We start from the raw sequence: 25,277 nt of genomic DNA on the forward strand, positions 1-25,277 counted from the left end.
TGAGCTGATCCAGCCATTTTGGAGAGCAATTTGGAACTATGCCCAAAGGGCTATAGAAATGTTCATACCCTTTGACCCAGCAATACCACTTCTAGGGTTGTATCCCAAAGAAATCACACAAGCGGGGAAAAGGACCCTTTTTGTGGTAGCCAAGAAATGGAAATCAAAGGGATGCCCATCAATTGGGGAATGGCTGAACAAGCTGTGGTATATGAAAGTAATGGAATACTATTGTGCCATAAGAAATGGGGATGATACGGACTTCATAACAATCTGGAAAAACCTACACGATATAATGCTGAGTGAGCGGAGCAGAGCCAGGAGAACATTGTACACAACCACAGATATATGGATTCTGTGAGGACCAACCCTGACATACTTCGCTCTTCTCAGCAACGTAAGGTGCAAGGACAACTCCAGGGGACTCACGATGGAGAATGCTATCTTCATCCAGAGAAAGAACTGTGAAGTTTGAATGCAGATTGAGGCACACTTCATGCTCGCCTTTTTTCTTCTCTTTTGTTTTTGGGTTTTTTTTTTTTGGTTCTGTCTCTTCTTTCTCATGATTCACCCCATTGGTCATAATTCTTTTCCACAACTTGACTAGTGTATAAATTAATTCAATGTGAAGTTATACATGGTAGTTATATGAGATTCCATGCCGTCTTGGGGAAGGAGGGGAGAAAACCTGGAACTCAAAATTATGTAGAACCGTGTGTTGTAAACTAAAAATAAAAAAATTAATAAAAAAATATCTTTTGGCACTGTTTTTTTTCATAGGCTCTAAATATAATGCCAGAAATTTTTTTTATTTACAATTTACAATTACAATTTTTATTTACAATTTATGACCATTTTACAAACATGTGTACTGTAAAACACCTCATCTAGACAGTTATGCTCTTGAGGAGACTTTTTCTCTGCGGCTAACTCCAAAGTATCTGATACTGTGTTATGCATATGGTGTATACTCAGTCATGTATATGTAATCAATACGTACGTTTGCTGCTCCTCAAGTAAGTTTAGGGAATTAGAATAATGAACAAGCAGTTACCTTGAGCACTATTCCAGAAATCAGCTTATTTTATGATGCATATATTTACTTTTTATAATAAAGATCTACTAAATCTTTAGAATCTTTGCCTATATCACTTGACTATAAACTATTTCTAAAAATTTATTAGATGTAATAACTTACATTTATATAGCCCTATAAAGATTTGTAAAGCACTTAATGTACATTATCTCATTTAATATCCACAACAACCTAGGAGTTAAGTATTAGGACACTATTATTCCTATTTCACAGATGAGAAAAGTAATGTTCAGAGGAATTAAGTTAACTTGCCCATGGTCACACAACTATAAAGTATCAGAATCAAAGTTCAAGCCCAAGTCTCTCCTGACACCAAGTTGAGAGCCATTTCCTCTATACCACTAGTCTCTCCATATTCCCTTAAAGCACACTGCAATAAACCAAGATAATTTGAATAAATGAGAGAATCTTTGGTCATACTTTACCTTGATATACATTTATGTCTAAATAGATATATAAATATTGAATATATACAGAAACATTTTGTGTTTAAGAAGATCCTTTATTGATAAAACATTAGAAATACTGGGAACTAATAAGTAAAGAAGGGTCTTCTTCAGAGAGATCATGTCATGTTAATAAACGTAATTCTAGGATTTCAGCCAAAAATTAAAAATCAAGTAGCTGCCTAGCTAACCAGGTACTGTTTTGTTTTTGGTTTTTTAACGAAAAGCTCTTAAAAATTGACAATCAAAATTTATCTGCTCTATGAATAAGATTTCATAAAGCTTTATATACATTCATAAAATAATAAGAAATGTAATGAAAAATTAATATATGTGTAAGTATAAACACATAAGCAAGATATACAAGTGTTAGCATGGAGTAGAGGTAGAGAGTCAGGAGATAGAAAGACCTGAGTTCAAGTTCTGCCACTGACACATACTGACTATGTAAGCCTAGGCAAGTCACCTGACCTCTCAGTTCCAGGCAATTCTCTAACAAGGCTGAAGTATCAAACAGAGAGAAATAGGGGCTATTAAACTTAGATAAGGATCCCTTCAGGGGCATACTGACTTTAAAAAAAATTAACATCTGTTTTATTGTAGTTTTATTTACCTAGTTAAATATTTCCCAATTACATTTTAATCTGGTGCCAGAGACACTCAGGAAAGTGTGATGATGCTTCTTCAGCGAATATGCCAACCTGCATTAGCAAGGGGAGTTTCCTCAATAAAGGTTCCCTATAACACTGAAATCACAGGTCTAGACAAATATACAAAATCTTCATAAAGACCTTGTGAAATTTTTAAGGTAAACTATAGATACGAAAATGATCTATAAAACTGCATTTAAAGGCAAACAATTTTCTTTTCATAGCTGACAAAGATTTAAATTCTGCTAGATACAGAATACAGTTTATCTTTTCAATTGAATTTAAAAAGCATTTATTAAGCATTGTGCTAGGCACTAAGGAAACACAGATGAAAAATAATATAAACCTTAGCCTACCTTGTCTGAGGGAGACATTTTTTAAACTTTTATTGGCTCTGAAATAAGTATACACTGCAGAACTATGCATTTGTCCTAAATGTTAATAAATTTCCTTTTAAATGCCATTTGCTGTTTCTTTTTGTCATATCTAAAACATAATTATTAAAATTCAAAACTTCATAAAAACTTTAAGAAGAGCCTGTATAAACAAGGCAGTTTTCTAAAGTGTTTAAAATACAGATCAGAGGACTTAGGCCCTTAATGGTCATCTAGTCCAACTCCTTTATTTTATAGATGAGAAACCAGAAGCCCAGCAGCTGAGATTCAAACCTAGGTATTCCAAAATGCAGGGCTCTTTCTACAAAAGCATGTTGTTAAAAAAAAAAATCACCAATTAGACAGTATATGTGACACAGACCACAACCAACATTCAATAAACATTAGTCACTATAAAATACCTTGCAAATTATGAAACTCAGGTACAGCACAGTCTTTTTTACTAGCACTTATAATCCCAGGAGGCTTACTTAAATCCAACTGACATTTAGCAATTAGAGTTAGAACAGCTTCATCTTCTGCATCCATGACTGAACACTTCTTTGTTGGGGAGTCAATGTATTTTGTTCTGGAATGTCGATCTCTACCAAAGAAAGCAAAATTGTTCATTATCATTTTATATCAGCAGTATAGGGTGTGATAGATGGTACAATGGATCTGGAGTTCAAATCTGGCCTCAGACACGGATTACCTATGTGACCCTGGGCAAGTCACTTAGCTCCGTTTGCCTCAGCTCCTCATTCGTAAAATGAGCTGGAGAAGGAAATGGCAAACCACTCCAGTATCTTGGCCAAGAAAAGCCCAGAAGGGGTCACAAAGAATCGGACACAAGTGAAACAACTGAACAACAACAATTAGCACTATTTTCTATAGCAGTGGTATCAAATACCTGCTGCAAAACCCTGGAGTGAGGTCCAAATCAGATTAAAATGTAATTGGGAAATATTTAATTAAAAAAATAAAAAGTACAATATAACACAGATGTTATTATAAGGTTTTCTAAGTCAATATGTAGCTACAGGCATCCTGACGTAGGGCTCAGTGGCCCTGTTTTCTATTTGAGTTTGACACCATAGTTCTATAGCATAAAGATTAGATAGGATTTTTAAACAAATAAACAACTAAGTATACATAATTAATATCATATTGCTCAGAAAGGGAGAGAATTTGGAACTCAAAATTTTAAAAATGTAATGTTAAAAATAAATAGGATTTTTATTACTACTGGTATTATCTAGTATTAATTTGAAAAGCTTTCTCTTTGCATAGTTGACTGTTTCATTGGTAAAGGAGAAAATCAGATTACATGGTCTCTCCAAATTATCTTCTAAATTCTATGATTATTTATTTGGTCATTCTTAAGCACAGGAAAATCTAAAGACATTATAAGTGCAGGAATTTGATTTACACTAAGCTCACATGAAGTAGCTTAAATACAAAGTTGACAGCTTATAAAATGCTCTCCTCAAAGCACACAAAAGTACTACTTTAACTATACCAAGACGCCAACTGTATGAACTTCCATCCAGACAAATGTACCTACAAGGTATTAGATAGGGCAACGCCAAAAGACAATCATCCCTGTCTTCTAGGATATTTTAAATGTATTATATTCCATCATTAAAGAAACTTCTGATATTAATAAGGATAATAACAGCACCCATCTCACAGAGTTGTGGAGAGGATCAAATGAGACAACACATGTGAAATACTTTCCAAACCTTAAAGTGCTATGTAAATGTTATTGCTCTTAGTATTATTAAACCCTTTAATCAAATGAATTTTGTTACTACTTTGTCTCCTACCAAATGAGGCCTTGGCAGTTTTACGGGCAATATCATCATTTTTATTATATTGGCTCCACGTAATAGTGAACTTGTAATATCTTTCCAATTTCTTCAGTCTTCCATTATTTTTATATACAGTACAGTGTTTTGTATATATTTAACATTTATTTATATTTAATATTCCTCATGAAAATATCTTGGTAAACATGGTACTCAAACATTTCATGCATTTTATAGGCATTTTCAATGGAATTTTTCTTTTTCTGGCTTCCTGTTGCTTTTTTTTAACTACTTCATTAAAAATGCTCCTAACTTTGATGGGATTTCATAGAATTGCAAAATTTGAGAGAACATATCTCAGCAGTCATCTAATCTAACACATTCACAAAAGGAATACCCACTTTAATATAACTTACAAATAATTAACGAGTCTCTGTCTGCTTGAAGACCTCCAAGAGGTAACCTCCTGCCTCTGAAGGAAGCCCATTTCACTTCTAGACAACTCTAATTCCTGATGTTGGGCCCAAATTGGCCTCTTGCACCTTCTACCCACTGCTTCTGGTTCTGCCCTCTAGGGTGAAATGAACTCCTCTAATGCCTAATCTAATGCCTCCTCCACCTGAAGTAGATTAACATGTCCCCATGAGACTTCTCTTCTCCATACAAAACCTTTCTAGTTCATTCTACTAATCCTCATGTTATGAACAGAAAGCTCTTCATCATTCTGGTAGCCTTTCCCTGACACTTTACACCTTATGAATATCCTTAACAGTAGAGCCCAGAACTGAACACAACTGAACACAATATTCCAAATGAAGGAGGTCTGACAAGGACTAAGTATAATGAGACTATCACCTCTTGATGGAAGCTATGCAACCCAAATCATTTTCACCCAAGTCATTTTCTTCAATGTTATTCATTATTCCTATCATTTGTTCATTGATAAACTCATTCAAGATGTCATTTGTTATTATTAGTTATGCATCTTGCTTATGTTCCTTGTATTAACCACTATTTTAATTTTAGGATGGTTTGTAAAAGGTTAGTATGTCTGCCTTTTTTTACATTTATATATTTCTTTGTATCCTAGCATACGATCAATTTTTGTAAAGGTACCTTGTAATTCTGAGAAACATATACATTCTTTGCTATTCCCACCCAGATGATACCATAAATATTTTGAATCTAATTTTCCAAATGTTTGTTTTCTTTTTTTGTTCATGTCTGTTACATTTATCTAGTTCTGAAAGAGGAACATTAAATGCTTCTATAATAACTGTGCTAGAATCTACCTTTGTAATTTGGTTTTTCCTTTAAAAATTTAGACACTGCATTATTTTGTGCATATATGTGTGTATATGTTGATATACATATATTTATGTATTGTTTTACTGTCTGTGGTTCCTTTAAGCATTATGTAGTTTCTGGTTTTTTTTTTTCCTCTTGACATCGTCTGACTGAAATCATTACTACAACACTGGCTTTTTGTAATCACTTAATGCTACCATTTATGAAGCTCATTAAGGTTTGCTAAGCACTTTACATATTTGATTTCATTTGATCTTCACAACAATCCTGTGAGGTAGGTGCTCTCCTCATCCCCATTTTACAGACAAAGAAACTCAGTCAGAAGTTAAGACCCCAAGCAAAGGAAATTTTGTTTCAACCCCTCAGTGTCACTCTAAATATATCTTTGGTTTCATGTGTTTCATGTATATAAGAGATCCTTTTTAAAAAAATCATTCTATTTCTTTTGCTTTAAAAGAGCTTAATTCACACTTAAAATTATCTTTACTAGATGTGTTTTCCTCCCATTAATTCTCTTGTATTGATTTTTTCCTTCCACCTTCATTAAGCTGGATCAGTTTGATTAGTTTTTGCTTACATGAAATTAACCTCTATTTCCTCCTGATTTTTCTCATCTCCTGTTACCATGCTCTATCCTGGGTTCTATGAGTTTAATTATTATTCTTTTTCAACCTTTTTCCCTTCCGTTCTCCAATCCAAGTAAGAGTTTAGTTCAGAATCTGACCTATCCCATTCCTATCCACTCTACTAACTTGAGTAGGGTTCATTTAAAGCACCTTTTCCCAAGAAACATTAATTTACTTTCCCCCTATCTTTATTTCCTTTTCTTTCCAGACTATTCTAAAATTTAATCCGCTATTCATAGGCTTCATGCTTATGCTTTGTTTATTCCCTCTATGTCCTTCATACAAAGTAGGGCTTCCAAAAGACAAAAAATTTGTTCACATTCTGTACAGTTCATTAACATGATTGCCTATTCCATTTGTTCTTCTCTTTCCCTTCTCCAAGGGTGGAATGTGATTCTAAGAAGCCTAACACTTGAGCAGTCCTTCTGAAACTCAAAATGGCGGCCCTACCACTTTACTTCCTCAACCTTCTAGCAAGGAAATATCAACAATCCCCTGTATTTTTCCCTCCCAGTGAAGAGCCCAGCTTCTTTTTCCCATTATAGTCTTGATCACATCCACTGCTTTCCCCTGAATGCCTAGAGGTATTTTAAGGAACCAAGAACACTTCACCCCTCCTTGTCTAACCAAGGCAAGGTAGGAGCTCCTCTCTGTGCCCCTTGGCCCTCTACAATATTGATTTGCTTATGAGGAAAAGTGGGTTTTTAGTCCATATAACACTAATTTAATTCTTCTCCCCTGCCCTCAACTCCTTAGGAATTTTTGTCCCTAGATATTTTCTCTTTAACCTCAACCCAAAGTGAAAGGGTTTTTATTTGTTTGCTTTTTTAAATAGCCTCATCTAGACCAAGATGCATAAAGGCATTAATTTCACCACTTAAACTTTTTGTTAACTATAGCTATTTCCTCATTTTTAAGTGTTTACACGTTGAATACTGTTCTCACCTCATTTCTTTTAAAGGAATGACTCAGATTCCTTCCTTTTGTTTAAAGTACACACTTGATTGCTTGGCTATGTAGGATACATTTTTTTAGGGAGCAATGACACTCTTTTTTTATTTGATTTCTTATGGGCAAGGAATGGTTCTAAGTTACTAAAATTTGTATATGATAATTGAATGTCTTTCTGTTTGCTTATTATGGTCTAATATTAAAATTCCTAAGGTTACCCATTACATTTCTTTGTGATTTAGGGGGTTTCTCTGTTATTGATCTGTGAATCTAAACACTGCAACTTATACTCTATTTTCAATGCTACTGGGTAATTTTCTTGCATTTAGGTCCTTTAATTCACCATGACTGAGAGCTAAGATTTTTAAATTATATTCATTTTAGGTCATTTTACCTTTTAAAGAAATAGTGTTCTATGTTGTCATATAGTCACAAATTTTATTTTACCCTGTATTTTTGAGTTCTATATCTGCCATCCTCTTTTTAGGAGCCTCTATTTTGAAGAAGTTCTTCATTATGTATTCTAATTGTTTATTCTAGTTTTTCTTACTGTATTCTTTTGAGTTCGATTTCTACCATAAATTCTGCCCTAATTTCTACTTTTATTTTCCTCTTTTAAGGCATTCTGAGAGTCTTTGTTGCTATTGTTCCATTTTTTTTCTGGGGATCCTTTGGAATTTATTGTCTCAATGGTGATTTTTAGGTCAGTTTCTTTTATAGCAACATATTCATTCACTGTTTTTTAACTTTCCAGACTGTTTGTTCACTGTTCCTTCTCTCTCCATAATTGTCATAGCTAATTTTTCTCCCTGGAGGTTAGGCTCATAGCTAACCTTTCTCTCTTGGCCTTCTTGACCATTCTTCTGCAGTTGTAGGTAACACTGTTCCTCCCCATAAATTGGCACTAGTTTTTCTCTCTAAGGAAACAGTCCTCAATTACCTCAAGTTTTTTGTGAGGGAGAATATGTGACTACACCCCTACCAAGTGTTAACATCAAGAAGAAGTGACCACAGTGGGGTTATGCTTTCTCTTTTCCTTGGGGAAGCCTCTCTGGCTGACATGTTAATGATGTGTGTTCCTCACTTCACCTCACCTTAAGTCCTAACTGCTTGATTTCTCCATCATAAGGCTGGGCAAATTCAAAGCTCTCCTTTGTTAAGGTGGGTAGAGGGGTAAGACTGAACACAAGTCAAGAGAGGACAGGAAAAGCTGTCTTCAGTTGGTCACGCTGGCTGTGGCTGGAGGAATGGACTATTCTTGTGGCCCTCCTCTATTATTTCATTGTGAAGAACAATGAAACTGTACATGGTACTTACCTTAGGAGGTGATATTTCCTATCTTTTCTTATTACATGATTTTTTATTGTAATTTTAATGACTATATAGGCACATTTCTTCTTGTGAAGTGGTCAGCAGTTTTGCTGAGAAGGAGCCACTCACTCTGCCACTACCAGAAGGCTTATTATTATTGTTGTTATCATTACTAATGTTTAAAATATTGCTTGTTTCTAGTCCCAGCTTAGCAAAGTTACTTTGATTTTTTGAGCCAGATTGTCTTTGGCTATAAAAGATGATTGCCAATGTTTCTCCCAGATTAAAACTCAATGACTAACTATGTTAAAAGCTGAGTTAGCTAAAGATAATTAAGTTTTAACCTTATCAAGTGAAAATCTTTACTAATCAACTTGGCTGTATAACCCATAACATAAGGATAAAAAATTTTCATAAGAATGACCATGAAGTTCCTTCTGATTTATCAAAATTAAATATGCTCAGCATAGTTTTAGTATTAGCAGTAAGTTATATTCTAGGTTTTTTTGGAGATTGGAAATCTGTGCACAGAATATAAAGAAAATATTACTGAAAATTAATCTGACCATTCCTTAGCCATTCTGACAAATAGGGGTTATTATATTTACTGCTAAAGTATACCACCATAATAAAAGCAATCCCAAAACCCTTGTTTAGATTCCTCTATATATTGGGATTCTCCCTAGGTGGAAAAAGTATGCATCAAAGATTCTCATCTCATTTGTATATCTCAACCAAGAAACACAAAATTACAGTCAGAATTTACCTTACAGGCCTATTCTAGTTTTTACCCAATTCAGGGATAGTTCCATGAAATTCCTGAGTGGTGGCCTTTATTTAATGCTGGTAGTAACTGGGTACTCCTTCGTAAACCTCGTTTCATTAATCCTTATATTGAGCTAAAATTAAGAGGCTTTTTGTCATTTCTCTATTAGTCTTGTTATCTGAAGCAATCTACGTTTGTCATTTTTGTGTCGTAACCCCAGCACCTAGTACATATCAGGCACTTAATAAAGGCTTATTGAATGTGATAGCCTTTCAAATATTTCAAAGTAGCCATCAATTTTCCCTCTTAGTAGTCCTCTATTCCCTGGAATAAGCATCCTTAGTTCCTTCAATAAGTCTTTATACAAAATGGTGCCCACCTTTCATTATCCTCTCTGTACAAACTCTCATTTGTCAGTGTCCATTTTAAAGTGTGATGACTGGTATTTAACACAATATCTAGGTATACAGTCTGACCAATACAGAGTAAAAAAGAATTATTACTTTAGGATTAAAATACAACTGTGAGATACTACCTTATATCCTTTAAATTGGCAGCTAGCTTAAAAAAAAGATATCAATATTGCAGTAGTGATATAGTACTATATTTTGGAAAAATATGGTAATATAAAATTATAGAATGAAAATTCCCTGAACGTAGAAATTTGTTTCACTTCTTGTATTTGTATCCACAGCTCTTTAGCACAGTACTGGGCACATGATAGGTGCTTAATAAATGCTTACTGAATTGAGTGATACAATAACAGTTATAAAACTACTCATACTCTGACCTAATGAGCACATATAACTAGGATTAATGAAGGTGTTACAGAAAGGAAAGAAAGCCTTACCAGTTATTCATAATAATAAAAAACTGGAAGTAACTCACATATCCAACAACTGAAAATGACAAACAGCTTATGAAAACAAATTGGCTACTACTAAAGCCAAAGAAATGACTACTCTAAAAAGACATGTAGAACAACAGAAAAATTTATTATTAATGATACATAGCAAAGAATCAGAACATGAATGTGTATACATATATATATATATGTATGACTTCAACTCTATAAAATTAGTAACAGCAACAACATTTTTCAAAACACAGAAACTCAGGATGGACACAGAAGAAAATTTTCTTTTATTATTAGTGTAGTTTGTGGATTCTTTTAACTTTTTATTTGAAAATTTGGTTTTGAAAACAGTTGCTAAGCTTTGAATAAATTTTTTCACAGCATTTTAAAGGCAGTGTGCTATACTGTTAATACGGCCTAAAATATTATATAGCACAATGGTGGAAGATATCTTTCACGTGAACTTTTAGCAAGGGCCCAACCCTCATAAATCAGACAGGGTTTTGCAATGCCACAAAGGTATATAAAGTCCAGTAGCAACAAATTACTTCTATACTCAATGATATTTAAAAGTACTACTTTAAAATAATAAATACACATTACCTTTAGACATTCTATAATTTGGACTATCTAATGTCATTCCATGAATTAAGAAAAAAATTATTTCAGACACCAATATCTTTTGGGGAGCCTTCATTAAAAATATATATTCACCAACTGAAGCACATTTTTTTTAACTTTCTTTCTCTTGCTTTTTTATGAACATGACTAATGTGAAAATGCTTTGCATGACTTCACATATATGCACATGCATACATGTATACACACACACAAATAAGAATTACATTGCTTGCCTTCTCAATGAGTAAGGGAGGAGCTGGAGGGAGAATTTGGATAGCAAAATTAAAAAATGAATATCAAAAAATAAATATAATTCAAAAAAGATTATGTATTCATTTAATGTTTTTAACTTGGGTCTAAATTGTTCTGATGTTTCCAAACTTAATTTTCTAAATATTCAAATATCATTTATGTTCATACCTTTCTGCTTTGTTTTTCAATGAATTTGAAGAAATCTGTTTCGATTCAAATGTTTCTTCCATAGAAAAATGCGAAAGAGATGCTTTTCGTTCACTTTCTCTCACTAAACGATTATCTGGGGGAGAGCGGGGAGGAACCCACACAATCAAATTATAAAGTTAATAAATAAAAATATGTGCAAAATAGTTATATAAGGTAGTTTGGTAGGGAGGGAACTGTTGAGGGGATCAAGAAAAGCTTCATGAAGCTTGTGTTACATCTTAGGGGAAAAGAGGGGCTCTACCAGAGGCAGGGAAACTGCGACCTTGAGGCTACATGTGGTCTTCTAGGTCCTTGGGTTTGGCCTTTTGACTGAGTCCAAGTTTTACAAAACAAATCCTTTTATTAAGTGGATTTGTTCTGTGAAGTTTGGATTCAGTCAAAGGGCCCCACTTGAGGACCCAGAGGGCCACACGTGGCCTCAAGGCCACAGGTTCCCCACCACTACTCTATCTTATCAGGGAGGTAAGGAAGGCATGTGGGACAGCCAGTGCAAAAGCATGAGACATAAGATGGAGTGGCATATATAAAAACCCAAGAGGTGGCCAATTTGACTGGATCACAGAGAGTAGACAAGGGAGTAATGTCTAATGAGGCTGGAGAGACAGATTTAAGTCTGGCTGTATAGGGCTTTAAAAGATGACTAGTGAGAGGAAATAAGGAGTTCATCCTAATTCCAACCACCATACTCCAGAGGTAAGGGGAGTTCAACAGCTCTTTTAAAGACCTGGAAAATTAACAACATGGATTATTTTATTCAAGTCTAATTTATCGAATGTGGAAGTAGTAAGGATAAAATAGAGATTCTGAGAAACCAATTCTACAGGTACCTAGTGTACCACCACCATACCTAAGAATAATACCACATATACTTTAAGCACCTCTCACTTTTGCTAAAGAAATGGGTTGATGTCTGTTATGATGAGCATACCTAGGTCTAACTAATTTAACAAATATCAAAATCTTTTGCAAGCATTTTGACCCTCCCAATATTGCTCTAAGTAACACAGCATTACGTTCCTTATTTTAAGTGGTAAAACCAGGCCAAAAGGGTTACATCTTATCTTTCTGACTCATACTTCTATAGCAACTTCTATAGCAGATGGGGATGACTTTTAAAGCCTATGGTCAATTCTATATTTTAATTAAATGCTAATAAAAGTTTTTCTTACAGAAAATCTTACATAGCATGTACTATGAAGAAAGCAATATTTCTTTCATTTCTTATTTTGAAATATTTTAGTCCAAAGAAGAAAGCAACTGTCTCTTCTCTTCTTGAATTTCCCCAATCTACTCATACTACATTCTGCACAGGGTAACTGCGAGAAAAGTACATTATATACCTTAAAGAATTCTTTGAGTCATTACTTCTTCTAAGTGTGGGAAAAAAAGAAAATTTTGATCTACCAGAGTTTTAAATGTGATACTAGGAACTATATGAACGAATTACTTAAATATTTAAATTACTTTTACTAAAAAAATTCAAAAAGTAAGTTTTATTCACTACTACCACATCAAGGCCAAGGTCATGGGACCAATCTCCACATAGTTCAGTCAGATGTCCATTCCTACATACTCATGCCACAAAGAAACATGGATGACTACAAAGGTCCAAATAGTGAGATAAAAGTGAATTCATTGCCACAATTGGAAAAAAAAATAGAGATCTGAATTTATTAGTACCATCACCTTCATATAAAAAAATTCCATTTGTACAGTATAACCACTTGGTAAAAAATATCAAGTCTTTGATGAATATTGTCTCTCTTACCTAATTGTCTAAGTCTTGGAATTATATAGACAAGAAAAAGACGATAATCAGGCTCATTCTTAGCCACAGGATTCAGTCGCAAATCCACATCTTTTAGTTCAGTTAATTGATGAAGTCGAAATACTTCAGTTAGTGAGGAAATATTATTGTAGTACAGATTGAGATTTTCTAACAATGTTAAGTATTCAATGCCCTATTGACAGAAAAAAAAAGCAAAATCAGTTCACACTCTTTATAAGTACTATAATAAAGATATTACCAAGTTGTAAATAAGTAAAAGATCACTAACATAAAGACTTCCAGATAAAAATAAAAACCACACCTGTTGAAACAGGAAGTCATCATCAGAATGGGAATAAAAGCAAAATGTTATCACTGTCATTAAGATGGATATTCAAGAAAGGGCTTTGACACAGTAATATGACAATACTGGGAAATTCAGTGTCACAGTCCTCTTTTTAAAAGCAGTCTACTCGTTTTCAATGTATGTTTAAATATTTCTATGAATCTTCTTATGAATATAAAATTAGGGATGTTTATTGATATTTTAATCTTGTATACAATACAAGCAAAATTATTCATTTTTACATCTATGACCTTTTCTTTAAGATATATTATCACAATTAATGAGAACTACAGTTTTGTTACTCCAAAAGACAGAATATCATTTCAGAATTTAAGAATACAGCACAAAATAAATACAAGGAATATATTTTATTTATTTGTAAAGGAAATTATGTTATTAGCTCACATTGTTTCCTGCTGCTTTAATCTGAATAGCAATAAAGTTTCTTTCAAATGCAAACAAACTAAAATTTTACCTCTAGACAAACCAATGAATTGCGTGAGAGGTCTAGAGACTTTAAATAAGTTAAATTCTTCAAAGAATTTCCTAGATGAGTAATCTTTTCTTGGTAAGTTCCAGGGATAGACAGTGACTGAAGTAGACCTAAGAATAGAAAATTTTAAGAATATTTATTCTTCCCTAACTCCTTGTAACTAAACCAAAGGATTGACTACATTGAAATATTCCACTGAACAATCCATAATATCAGTGACATGGACACTCTCCCCAGTGGTGCAATGACTGATTTATACCTTACCATCCTGTGTGCTTCTTTTAACTATCCTAAAGAACTTTTAAGATGTTTAACCCAAAATGGTATCTGGTTATCTGCAGATATCACAACTGAAAAGTCACAACACAATGTATTGATGTTGAAGACGATGGAACAAGAGTGAATGAGCACTACAAAAAAAGTAATCATTTTTATTTGGTTTTAGAATATATCATATGACTTTTTAGTGATACCTTTCTAAAAGGTGTTTAGTGTAAAATAGAATTTTATTTCACTGACAAAATACAAAATAAAGGTAAAATGAGTCTGCCCAGCTATCAAAAGGAAACCTAGAATTAAAAATGGATAGCATTAATTTTTAGACTGATATCCAGGAAAATTCTTTGTAAAATAACTTCCATCCTCATCCTCTCTGCCCTCTCGACAGTCCTGTACACTATTGCCCCTATCTCATCCTAAGCAGTCTCTCTTCTCTTGGCTCCTATGACAATGTGCTCTTGGTTTCCCTACCTGTATAACCTTCCATTTCAAACTCCTTTCCTGAATCATCCATCTGCCTCCCCCTAAGCAAGAATGTAACCCCAAGGTTTGATACCAAAGAGGATACTCCTAAACACTGAGTCAAGAAAGCCAGAAACACATCTCCCTAGCCATCTATGCCTATGATCCTATTCCCTTTTCACTTCAACTCACCTATAAGACACTGACATAGCAGGGATTGTCCTCTTTCCCATGTATGTTCAATCCTTTATCTTCTGGCTTCTTCTCATCTGCTTACAAATATGATCAGGTCTTCCCAAAGCTAAGAATGCTCTCCATTCAACAATTCAAACCCATCTGACTCCTACCTCAGCCTTCTAGACACCAGATACCTCCAATTTATTCCTTAATCCCTTACAATAAGGTTAAATTGATAAGGTTAAGCTCATCTGGGAAAAGTAGGTTGGTGCCAGATGTAGAAGCCCATAGTTCCTAAAGAAACTGCTTTCTAAAAAAATAAAACCCAAAAAAACAAAAAAATTACCTTGGAGATATAGTGAAAATATTACTGTATTAGGAGTTAGAAGATCTGAGTTCAAATCCTGTTTCTACGTGCTTAACATTTCTGGGACTAAGTTTGAGGTCATTAAAGGAACTATGGAATTTCTCAAAGGCTATCCAAACCCACTCTCCTCCTATTTACATATAATCATATATGATTCAGCAACCCAACTCATCCATTTTTGTACATCTGTCCAAGATACATAAATTGCAGGATGAGGCTCTATAGGTTGTATATATAACTGCATATCAAAACTTTGGACAATGGGAATTCTTCACCTACTCCCCCCCACACCCCTATATGGATGGTGAGGCCAAATTCTTTTGAGTTGTTAACCGATACTTTCCAAGAAGTTCTGTGGTGTTCCAGGGCAACCAGCACAATGCCATCCACAAATATATCTGGAGGACTTCACCATCCAGAGGGCATGCATTTTCAACTTGGAATCTGTGCTGGATGTTCTTTATGACAGTGGTAAACACTCTTAACAAACATATGGTAGTACATAAACTGGCAGAACAAGCAATGATTTTGATAGTTTCACTTTGTGGTACCAATGGTCATGCTTGTGTGCATGACAGAAGTATGACAGTGAGTGACAAAACTGGATTTAGCAGAATTCCCTACCTTTAGTTAGTTCCTTGTCAGTTTAGTGATGGAATCCATATCATGCACATATTTTTTCATTGCTCTCTTTTGCTGCTTTTAATTCTGTGGTTTTTAAGAAGGGCCATTACTACAAGGAAATGTACTACAAGGAAATGTGCTCCAAAAGAGCACATTTCAATGTCTATGTCTATTGTTGGGGAAAAGTCAAGCGTTTCAAGGATCTTAAGCCCACAATGAAAAAGGATCAATCAGCAATGATGGACAAAAAGAAAGTGCAATTGAAAACAAAAACCAATGCCCAAATTGGCAAATTATTGTTGCAAAATTGCCTAATTTGATCTCAAAGTAATACCCTTCTGAGGGACCTACAAGCTTATGAGGTTTTTAGTGATTAATCTGTAATGCCTGATAGACTTCAAAGATCTTTAGAAGAACAGGAAGAACAGTAAAATCTAACAGCTGCTAACCATTGAGCTTTATATTTTTTTAAAAACACCTGAAATGGGCAAGAAAATACAAAGGCTGTAGTACTAAAAAATGGAGGAAAAAGGTAATTTTTACTGATGAAACTCACTTTTTTTATTCACAGCTATACTAAACCCTTTGTCAGAAGTAATCCTCATCTGCCTGTAAGATCTGGGCATTTTCATCAGACTGCAAAACATCTGACTGGGAAAAAAAGCATTTTGGAGATTTTTTTTAGCTTCAGTGGTTCTGGAAGGCTTGTCCTCACTGAGGAATAATGAATCCCAATAAATATATTGATATACTGAAAAATAATTGTTCCCAAATCACAAGTATTGCTAAACAATTTTACTACACATCACAAATTTATCCAAAATATAGAGATAAAAGATGTTTCGATGGTCTTGGAACTTGTCAGTTTTTCACCCCACTGAAAACCTGCTGTCTGTAACCAAGGCTAGATTTGGAAAAATAGATTATTAAAAGTATCCGATATGATAAAACCGAGGTTTCATGATGAATTAAACAATATGTCAAAATGTTATGAACTCCACGCAAAGTCATATAAAGCAAGTGAAGGAAACAAAAGGACATATTGCATCCTAAACATTTTTAAAGATGTCAAAAGTTTTCAAGGTCTGTTACATAAATTTAATTATTTTACTTTGTTCCAGTTAATTTATACACAACCCTGCATGTGTTTTATGCCTTACCTGCTGTTTGTGATCAATGGATTGTTGAACAATGTTCTAACACTGTTGCTTACATCTTTCAAGAAATCCTAACCTTGGTCAGTTGATGAGAAATACCATCTTGGAAGAGATCCTTTAAGGTGGTGTTTACCTCTACCGGCTATCTAATGCTTTTCTGTAACTAAGCACAGAAAGATTTTGTATTTCCTATATCTTTCAGTCAACTGATATGGTAAAGGTCTGTTCTACTGTACACCAAACCTAAATCTGTCTCATTTTAACTTCTACACAAATCCTAGTTCTGCCCTGTGGTATCACCCAGAAACATTATTATCTCCTTCCAAATCAGAGTACTTGAGGAAAACAAATATATGTCCCAAATCTTTTCTAAGCTAACCATTCCCAGAAAAAAAAAAACTATACCTAAAATCTGCCTTATTTTCCTAATTATTTTATGTTCTAAATGCTGTCTGTAATCTAGCGTGGGGTGTAGGGTGTGTTCAGGAAAGACCTCTGGTGTGAGGGCTGCTGAACCCTTTTCAGGGCTGCTTTCCACCTTTGGTGTCCTCCTAATCCACTTAACTCACCTGTGACTCCAAGAAGCTGTAGCATTCACAGTGGCCACACCCCAGGAAACTGTTTTAGCAGACTGGCTAAACCAGAATGAGGGCAACCCAGGAGTCACAAACTCATTTGTGAGTTGGGAGGGGTGTCTACCCCCAAGCATGTTAAGACTTTCCCTGGTGGAATGGGTAGATGAGAACAATTTGTTCCAATGGCCATGAAGACAGCCAAATCAGTGCTGTGGAATGCTTAGAGGGTGGTTAGATATCGAAAACCCCAAAGTCATCCACTCCATCTTGAGCAATCACCAGTTGTCTTGACTCTGTCCTGCCACTGGACTGTGATGACTCTGGACTGACTTTGTGCAAATCTGCCTCACTTAAATCCAATTTACACATGAATCAAAAGATATCACCCATACCATTTTACCACTTTTACCTATCCCAAAGTCTTACAGCGACAGGTAAGTGACAAAGCAGCAGGTGGTGATACACTGGGAACCACATTCACACCCCTGCACACAAGTGGCCTAGGCCATAGAATCTTCTTCTCATTAGAAGGAGCAGTGAAATTTGGCAGCCCCCTGGGTGTCTGAGAAACCTTTTAAGGATCGCACTGCTCACCCTCATGGTGTGAGGAAGGGGCCAGAAAAGGTGTCCTAAAAACTGTATGCTTACCCAACCCTGGCCTGATTACTGCAGCAGATGGGGACTCTAGCCTGCAGTTAAAACACCCAAAAAAATATAAAATCTTCTGAAAGGATGATTCCACTCGCCATTGGTACATGGAATGTACACACACCTATAGACAACACAAAATCCAGTAAACCTGAGGATGAACAGCTCTTGTTGAGAGAGAATTCATCAAGTATTGCATCCAAATAGCAGCCCTGAGTGAAATGAGGCTGGCAAATGAAGGCCAGGTTGCTGGAGATGGATACACATTTTTCTGGAGTGGCTGCAGTAAAGGGTAGCACCATGAAGCTGGTATAGATTTTGCAAACAAAACTAATCCAGCCAACAAGCTTGTACGCCTACCAAAAGGAGTGAATGATGGGCCCATGACAATGCAATTGCCACCTGCAGGGAAAATGCCATGTCACCGTTATCACTACCTATGCTCCCACCATGACGAACCCTGATGAAGTCAAAGAAAAATTTTATGAAAACCTAGAGACTCCTATCATCAATGTGTCAAAAGAGGACAAGCTTATGACTTTAATCCTAGAGTAGGCTCAGACTACCAGACATGGCAGAGAGTTCTTGGGAGGAATGGAGTTGGAAACAGCACCAGCAATGGTCACTTACTACTGAAGATTTGTGTATCTCATGACCTCATCACCAACACTGTCTTCTGTTAACCTAAACAAAATAAAAATTTGTGGATGCACTCTAACAGCAAACACTGGGATATAATAGACTAGGTGACTCCAAGGAGAAGAGACAGACAGGATGTAAGAGTGACAAGGGAAATGTGAGGCACAGAGTGCTCATAATGATCATAGACTTATCCTCTCCAAGCTAAATATTCCAATTCAAAAAAAGCAGTGGGCGCAAGGCAAAATGACTACCAGAAGAATTAACGGCAACAGATTAGAGCTCTTTTCTGACCAGGAACAGTTTGTTGCTAACTTGGAGGGAAAGTTGAGCCAACACACATTTGGCAACAGCAGAATCGAGCGGAGAGCTTTCAGAGATTTGGTGTATAGCACTGCATTTGCTCATGTGGCTCAGAACACTCACAAACATTAAGACTGGATTGACAAAAATGATGGGGAAGTTCAGAAGCTGCTAAACATGAAGATTCCACAGAGTTTACCAACAGGATAGTTCATTCATATTTAAGAAGGTAGCATTTAATTCCGTCAAAAGTAAAGTACAAGCAAAGCTTAGAGAGATGCAATATTCTTGGCTCAGTAAAAAGGCAGGTGAAATTCAGCTTTATGCTGACAGTAGCAATTCAAAGCACTTTTATGACGCCCTGAAGGCTATTTATGGGTCAAAGACCTATGGTGTATCTTAATTACTCAGTGCTGATGGAGCCACATTGATCAGTGATAAGGACATGATCCTAGAGAAATGGGCTGAACACTTCCTTAGTGTTCTCAACAGACTATTAACAATCAGTATTTGAAGCCACTGACCACTTACCTCAGACTGAAGTCAATCCCTAACTAAAGCTTCAACTAAAGAAGAGGTTTTGAATGCCATTAGTCACCTTTCATGTGGCAAAGCACCTAGTGCTGATTCTAGATTTACAAGGTGGGGGGGAGGGACGGGGTCCTATTGCTCATACAAAAGCTGACTGAAATTTTCCTGGTTATACAGCAAGAGGAAATCATTCCCCTAGGAGTTCAAGGATGCCTCCATTGTCCATCTCTATAAAGGTAGAGGAAATAGACTTTCCTGTGACAATCACAGGGGGTTGTCTCTCTCTTAGTCATTGCTGGCAAGATTCTTGCCAGAGTCCTCCTTAATAGGCTGATCCCTCACCTGGAAAATGGTTATCTACCTGACAACCAGTGTGGCTTCAGAAAGGGTCGAGGAATGGTTAATATAGTGTTTGTTGCCCAACAACTTCAGCAGCAGACCAGAGGTCTATACACAACATTTGTAGATCTGACCGAGGCCTCTGATACTGCCAGTCATGAGGGCTTATGGAAAATTATGTCAAAATGTGGTTGCCCTGAGAAGTTCATCAGTATTGTACGTCAATTTCGCGATGGCATGCCTGCGTGGGTTCTGGATAACGGACGATACGCTCATGCTTTCACAGTCTGCAATGGAGTGAAATAAGGCTATGTGCTTGCTCCCATACTTCTAAGCATGATGTTTTCTGCCCTGTTGTCAAACAACTTCAATGAGGACAAACACAGTATCAAGGTCAGCTACCACACTGATGGTAAATTCTTCAACTTGAAAAGGCTAAAGCCAAGACTAAAGCGGAAGGAGTGTAATAGTCCATGAGTTTTTTGTTTGCAGGTGACTGTACACTCAACGCACCCTCTGAAGCTGAGATGCAACAAAGTATGGATCAATTCTCTGCTGCTTGTGCTAACTATGGTCTAATAATTAACACCAAGAAAACATAGGTGCTCCATCAGCCACCACCACACCATCCATATTTGGAATCATCAGTTACAGCAAATGGAGAAGTTTTGAATACTGTGGATAAGTTCACTTGCCTTAGCAGTGTACTTTCCAGGGATGTGCACATTGATAATGAGGCTGACAAACTGATTGTCAGAGCTAGCTCAGTGTTTGGGAGGCTCCAAATGAAAGTGTGTAGAGAAGAACTAACAGACTGACTATGAAACAAAAGGTCTACAGAGCTGTTGTACTGACCTCATTGTTGTATGCCTGTGAAACCTGTACTATATACCAGCGCCATGCCAGGACACTGGACTGCTTCCATCTGAATTGTCTTAGGAAGATTCTGAAGATTACCCAGCAGGATAAGATACCAGACACAGAGGCCCTTTCTCCAAATAAAGTGCCAAGCATTCAGACTCAACTGCAGAGAGCGACTCCAATGCACTGGCCACACTGTTTGACTGTCTAATGCAGTCTTGCCAAAGAGATTATTTTATGGAGAACTCACACAGGTCAAGCAATCACATGGTGGTTAGAAAAAGTGATACAAGGACACTCTCAAGGTCTCTCTCAAGAACTCTGGAACTGATTGTGTGAGATGGGAGACACTGCCACAGGACCTCCCAGAATGGTATGTCCTCATCAGAGAAGGCACTGTGCTCTATCAACAAAGCAGAACTGAAGTAGCTCAAAAGAAACTCAAAATGTCCAAATTTAGAGAATCCACCCCAAATGTTCACATGGACAATTTTTAGCCAACCTGTGGTAGAGCATTCCAAGCTCATCTTGGTCTGACCAGTCACAGTCAGGACACACTGTAACTAGAATCTAACATAGTTATGTCATTTTGGTACTCTTTGAGAACAAGGACAATAACCAACCAACCATAATCTAATTTAATGCACAAAAATGCTATTTGTCTTAAGAGAATTGAGATTGCAAACTTGCAAAGTTGGTAGGATGATTTTAAACTCCTAAAGACAGTACCATCTATTAACACCTTGAGTTCTAATAAATGTTGCCTTTCAGATGTGTCTTACTCCATATGCTTTCATGCATGCATCATGAGTTTTATCTCCCCTGGGCAGGTGACAGGGTCACATGGCTAGTGGCTGAGGCTAGATTTGAACTCAAGGTCTTCCTGACTCCAGGCCTAGTGCTCTATACACTGCACCACCTATCTGCCCCTCTTATGCCTTTATCCAAGTCAGTGATAAAAACGTTAAACAGCACAAGAATACTCCAGACCTCCCTCCAAGATGACATCAGTCCATTAATGACCACTCTTTCAGTTTGGCCAGTCCCAAAGACTAAGAGGCAGCTGACAAAGCAGATGGGGCATTAGGCTTAGGAATCAAGAATATGTGGATTCAAATTTCACCTCAGAAATTTGTGTTCAGCATCTAGCACAGTGCCTAGCACATAGTAGGTGTTTCATAAATGCCTGTTGATTGTTGATTGTGCTACCTCTTCGTAGCTCTTAACATTTGCTCATCTCTAAAATGAGGGTGCTTGGGCTGGGAGAAAGCTGGGCGTCCGAAACTGGCAGAGATCCCCAGGCCTCCCAACACAGGACGGCAGTCTGTGGAAGCAACAAGAGGCAGCAGCGCAATGCCACCAGCCCTGAGACATCAACTCCTGTGGCTTGCAACCCAAAGGTTATGAACAGGTCTTCCAGGAGACATAACGGCCAAGTAAACGGTTCTAATCCCTGCCCCACCCCACTCCAACCCAGAGAATTACTCAGGAAAAAACGCTGCAATAGAGGAGACAGAAGAGGGGCTTCAGTGGCCAAGCAGTGGGAGTTCCTGAGTCCCAGAGGGGCAAAGCCAGCAGGGGCTAACACCAGAAGCGCAGACCTACCCTTGCACCCCCAGGGGAAAAGGCAGACACCAGCACAAACAACAAACAGCTGAGACCACTGCTGAAGAGCAACAGTGCTGGAGAGCAGCCCCAGGGGAAGAGGAGACCTCTGGTAGCCAGAACCCTCCCCCACACCTCAGGAAACTGAAGGCTTTTATACACAAAGCCAGTAAATAGACTCACAAACCCCAGAATAAGAAACCTGGGACAAAGAACCCTGAGCCCCGAAAGCAGAAATTCATTGTAAAGCCAGGAAGAGGCTAACCAACATGGAGAAGAACACAAAAAAACCAAGGACCACTGATTCTTTTTATGGAGACAGGCATGATCAAAATGCTAATTTGGAAGAGAGTAGCATTGACACTATACCCATATCTGGTACCTCAAAAGGGAATGTGAACTGGTCTCAAGCCCAAAAAACATTACTGGAAGAGCTAAAGGTGGATTTTAAAAACCAAATTAGGGAAGTAAAAGAAAAAATGGAAAAAAAAAACACTGACAAAATCAAGTCCTTAAAAAATGAGATCGGCAAAATGGCTACAGAGATTCAGAATCTAAATAGAGAAAATGACATGTTGAGAGGTAAAATCAACCAATTGGAAAAGGAGACTCAAAAGCAAAATGAAGACAGCAACTCATTAAAAATTAGAATTGAGCAAGTGTAAGCTAATGACTATGAGGCACCAAGAAGTAGTCAAACAAAATGTAAAAAATGAAAAAATAGAAGAAAATGTGAAATATCTGATTGGAAAAACAAATGACCCGGAAAATAGATCGGGGAGAGACAATTTAAGAATTGTCGGTATAACAGAAATCCACGATGAAAAAAAGAGCCTTGACAGTATCTTCAAAGAAATTATCAAAGATAACTGCCCAGGGGTCCTAGAACCAGAGGGTAAAATAGATATTGAAAGAATCCACTGATCACCCCCTAAAAGAGATCCCAAATTGAAAACACCAAGAAATATTATAGCCAAATTTCAGAATTACAAAATCAAGGAGAAAATACTGCAAGCAGCCAAAAAGAAACAATTCAAATATCGTGGAACTACAGTCAGGATCACGCAGGATCTCTCAGCTTCTATGTTAAATGACAGGAAAAACTGGAATATGATATTCCAAAGGGCCAAGGAGCTAGGACTACAACCAAGGATCAACTACCCAGCAAAATTAAGCATAATTTTTCAGGCAAGGAGATGGACATTCAACGAAATAAGGGAATTCCAGACCTTCCTGACGAAAAGGCCAGAACTCAATGGAAAATTTGATCTTCAAACACAAAACTCAAGAGAAACATAAAAAGGTAAACGGGGGAAAAAACCCCACAAACCTTATTAATCAACAAGGGCAAATTATTTACATCTTTATATAGGATTATGCCATCTTATGTATGTTTGATAAATATATGTATATACACACATACACACATATGTCGATCTTGGGAATAGTACAGCTATTTTGACAACTGAAAGGGATACACATAGACTGTGAATGTCTGTATAAAATAACTGACATAAAGATAAAAAACATAATTAAGAGATGTAAAGGGAGGGTTACGGGAGAAGAGGTAAGGAGGTAGTAGAAAAGTGTAAATTACATAAAATGAAGAGGCACAAAAACATATTATAGTAGAGGGAAAGAGGGGAGGGAGAAGAGCAGTATTTCAGCTTTACGGTCATTGGATCTGGTTCAAGAAGGGAATAACATACCCTGAAAAGTATAGAAATCTAACTTGTCCTACAGGCAGTAGGAGGGATAAGGGGGAAGAAAAGGGAGGGGGGTGCTCAGAAGGGAGGGAAGAAGTAGCAAGTGGAAAACAGTAAGATAAGGGAGGGGAAGCAAGAGGGAGGGTAAACTGAGGAAGGTGGCGGTCAAAACAAAACTTTGTTGAGGAGTGGAAGGGGAAAGGGAGAAATAAAAGCATAAACAGAGGGGAAACAGGATGGAGAAAAAGACACAGATAGAAATTATAACTGTGAATGTGAATGGGACGAACTCTCCAATAAAAAGGAAGCAGATAGCAGAATGGATTAAAAACCATAATTCTACAATATGCTGTTTACAAGAAACGCATTTGAAACAGGGGGATACACACAGGGTAAAGGTAAAAGGCTGGAGTAAAATATATTGTGCATATGCTAAAGTAAAAAAAGCAGGTGTAGCAATCCTAATCTCAGACAAAGCAAAAGTAAGGATAGATTTAATTAAAAGAGATAAGGAAGGACACTACATCCTGCTAAAAGGCACCATAAATGATGAAGCAATATAATTGTTTAACATATATGCACCAAGTGATATGGCATGCAAATTCTTAGAAGAAAGGTTAAGGGAGTTACGGAAAGAAACAGACAGCAAAACTATAACGATGGGAGTCCTCAACCTCCCCCTCTCTGAACTTGATAAATCTAACCTCAAAATAAATAAGAAAGAAGTTAAGGAGGTGAATAGAATTTTAGAAAAAGCAGACATCATAGACCTCTGGAGAAAACTGAATGGGGATAAAAAGGAATATACTTTCTCCTTAGGGGTACATGGCACATACTCAAAAACTCACCATGTACTGGGGCATAAAAACCTCAGAATCCAGTGCAGAAAGGCAGAAGTAATCAAAGCATCCTTTTCAGATCATGATGCAATAAAAATTATTTGTAATAAAGAACCATGGAAAAATAAGCTAAAAATTAATTGGAAACTAATTCTAAAAAATGGGTCGGCCAAAGAACAAATGAGAGAAACAATTAATAACTTCATTCAAGAGAATGACAATGATGAAACAACATAACAAAACTTATGGGATGCAGCAAAAGCAGTTCTTAGGGGGAGTTTTA

The 25,277-nt window shown here is 36.5% G+C and overlaps 1 protein-coding gene across 1 annotated transcript in view; it reads right to left on the reverse strand.

Moving 5' to 3' along the window:
• The window catches only part of CEP72 (centrosomal protein 72), a 67,278-nt gene that overhangs the window by 37,384 nt on the left and 4,617 nt on the right, over nucleotides 1-25,277 (reverse strand). Inside the window, exons 2-5 of the mRNA XM_036745734.1 lie at nucleotides 13,865-13,992; nucleotides 13,044-13,236; nucleotides 11,234-11,348; nucleotides 2,989-3,170 (exon numbers count right to left, since the gene is read on the reverse strand). Coding sequence (XP_036601629.1) covers nucleotides 2,989-3,170; nucleotides 11,234-11,348; nucleotides 13,044-13,236; nucleotides 13,865-13,992 — 618 coding nt within the window. The remainder of the gene's footprint in view (nucleotides 1-2,988; nucleotides 3,171-11,233; nucleotides 11,349-13,043; nucleotides 13,237-13,864; nucleotides 13,993-25,277) is intronic.

Source organism: Trichosurus vulpecula, chromosome 1 (genome assembly GCF_011100635.1).
Source record: "Trichosurus vulpecula isolate mTriVul1 chromosome 1, mTriVul1.pri, whole genome shotgun sequence".
Taxonomy (NCBI): domain Eukaryota; kingdom Metazoa; phylum Chordata; class Mammalia; order Diprotodontia; family Phalangeridae; genus Trichosurus; species Trichosurus vulpecula.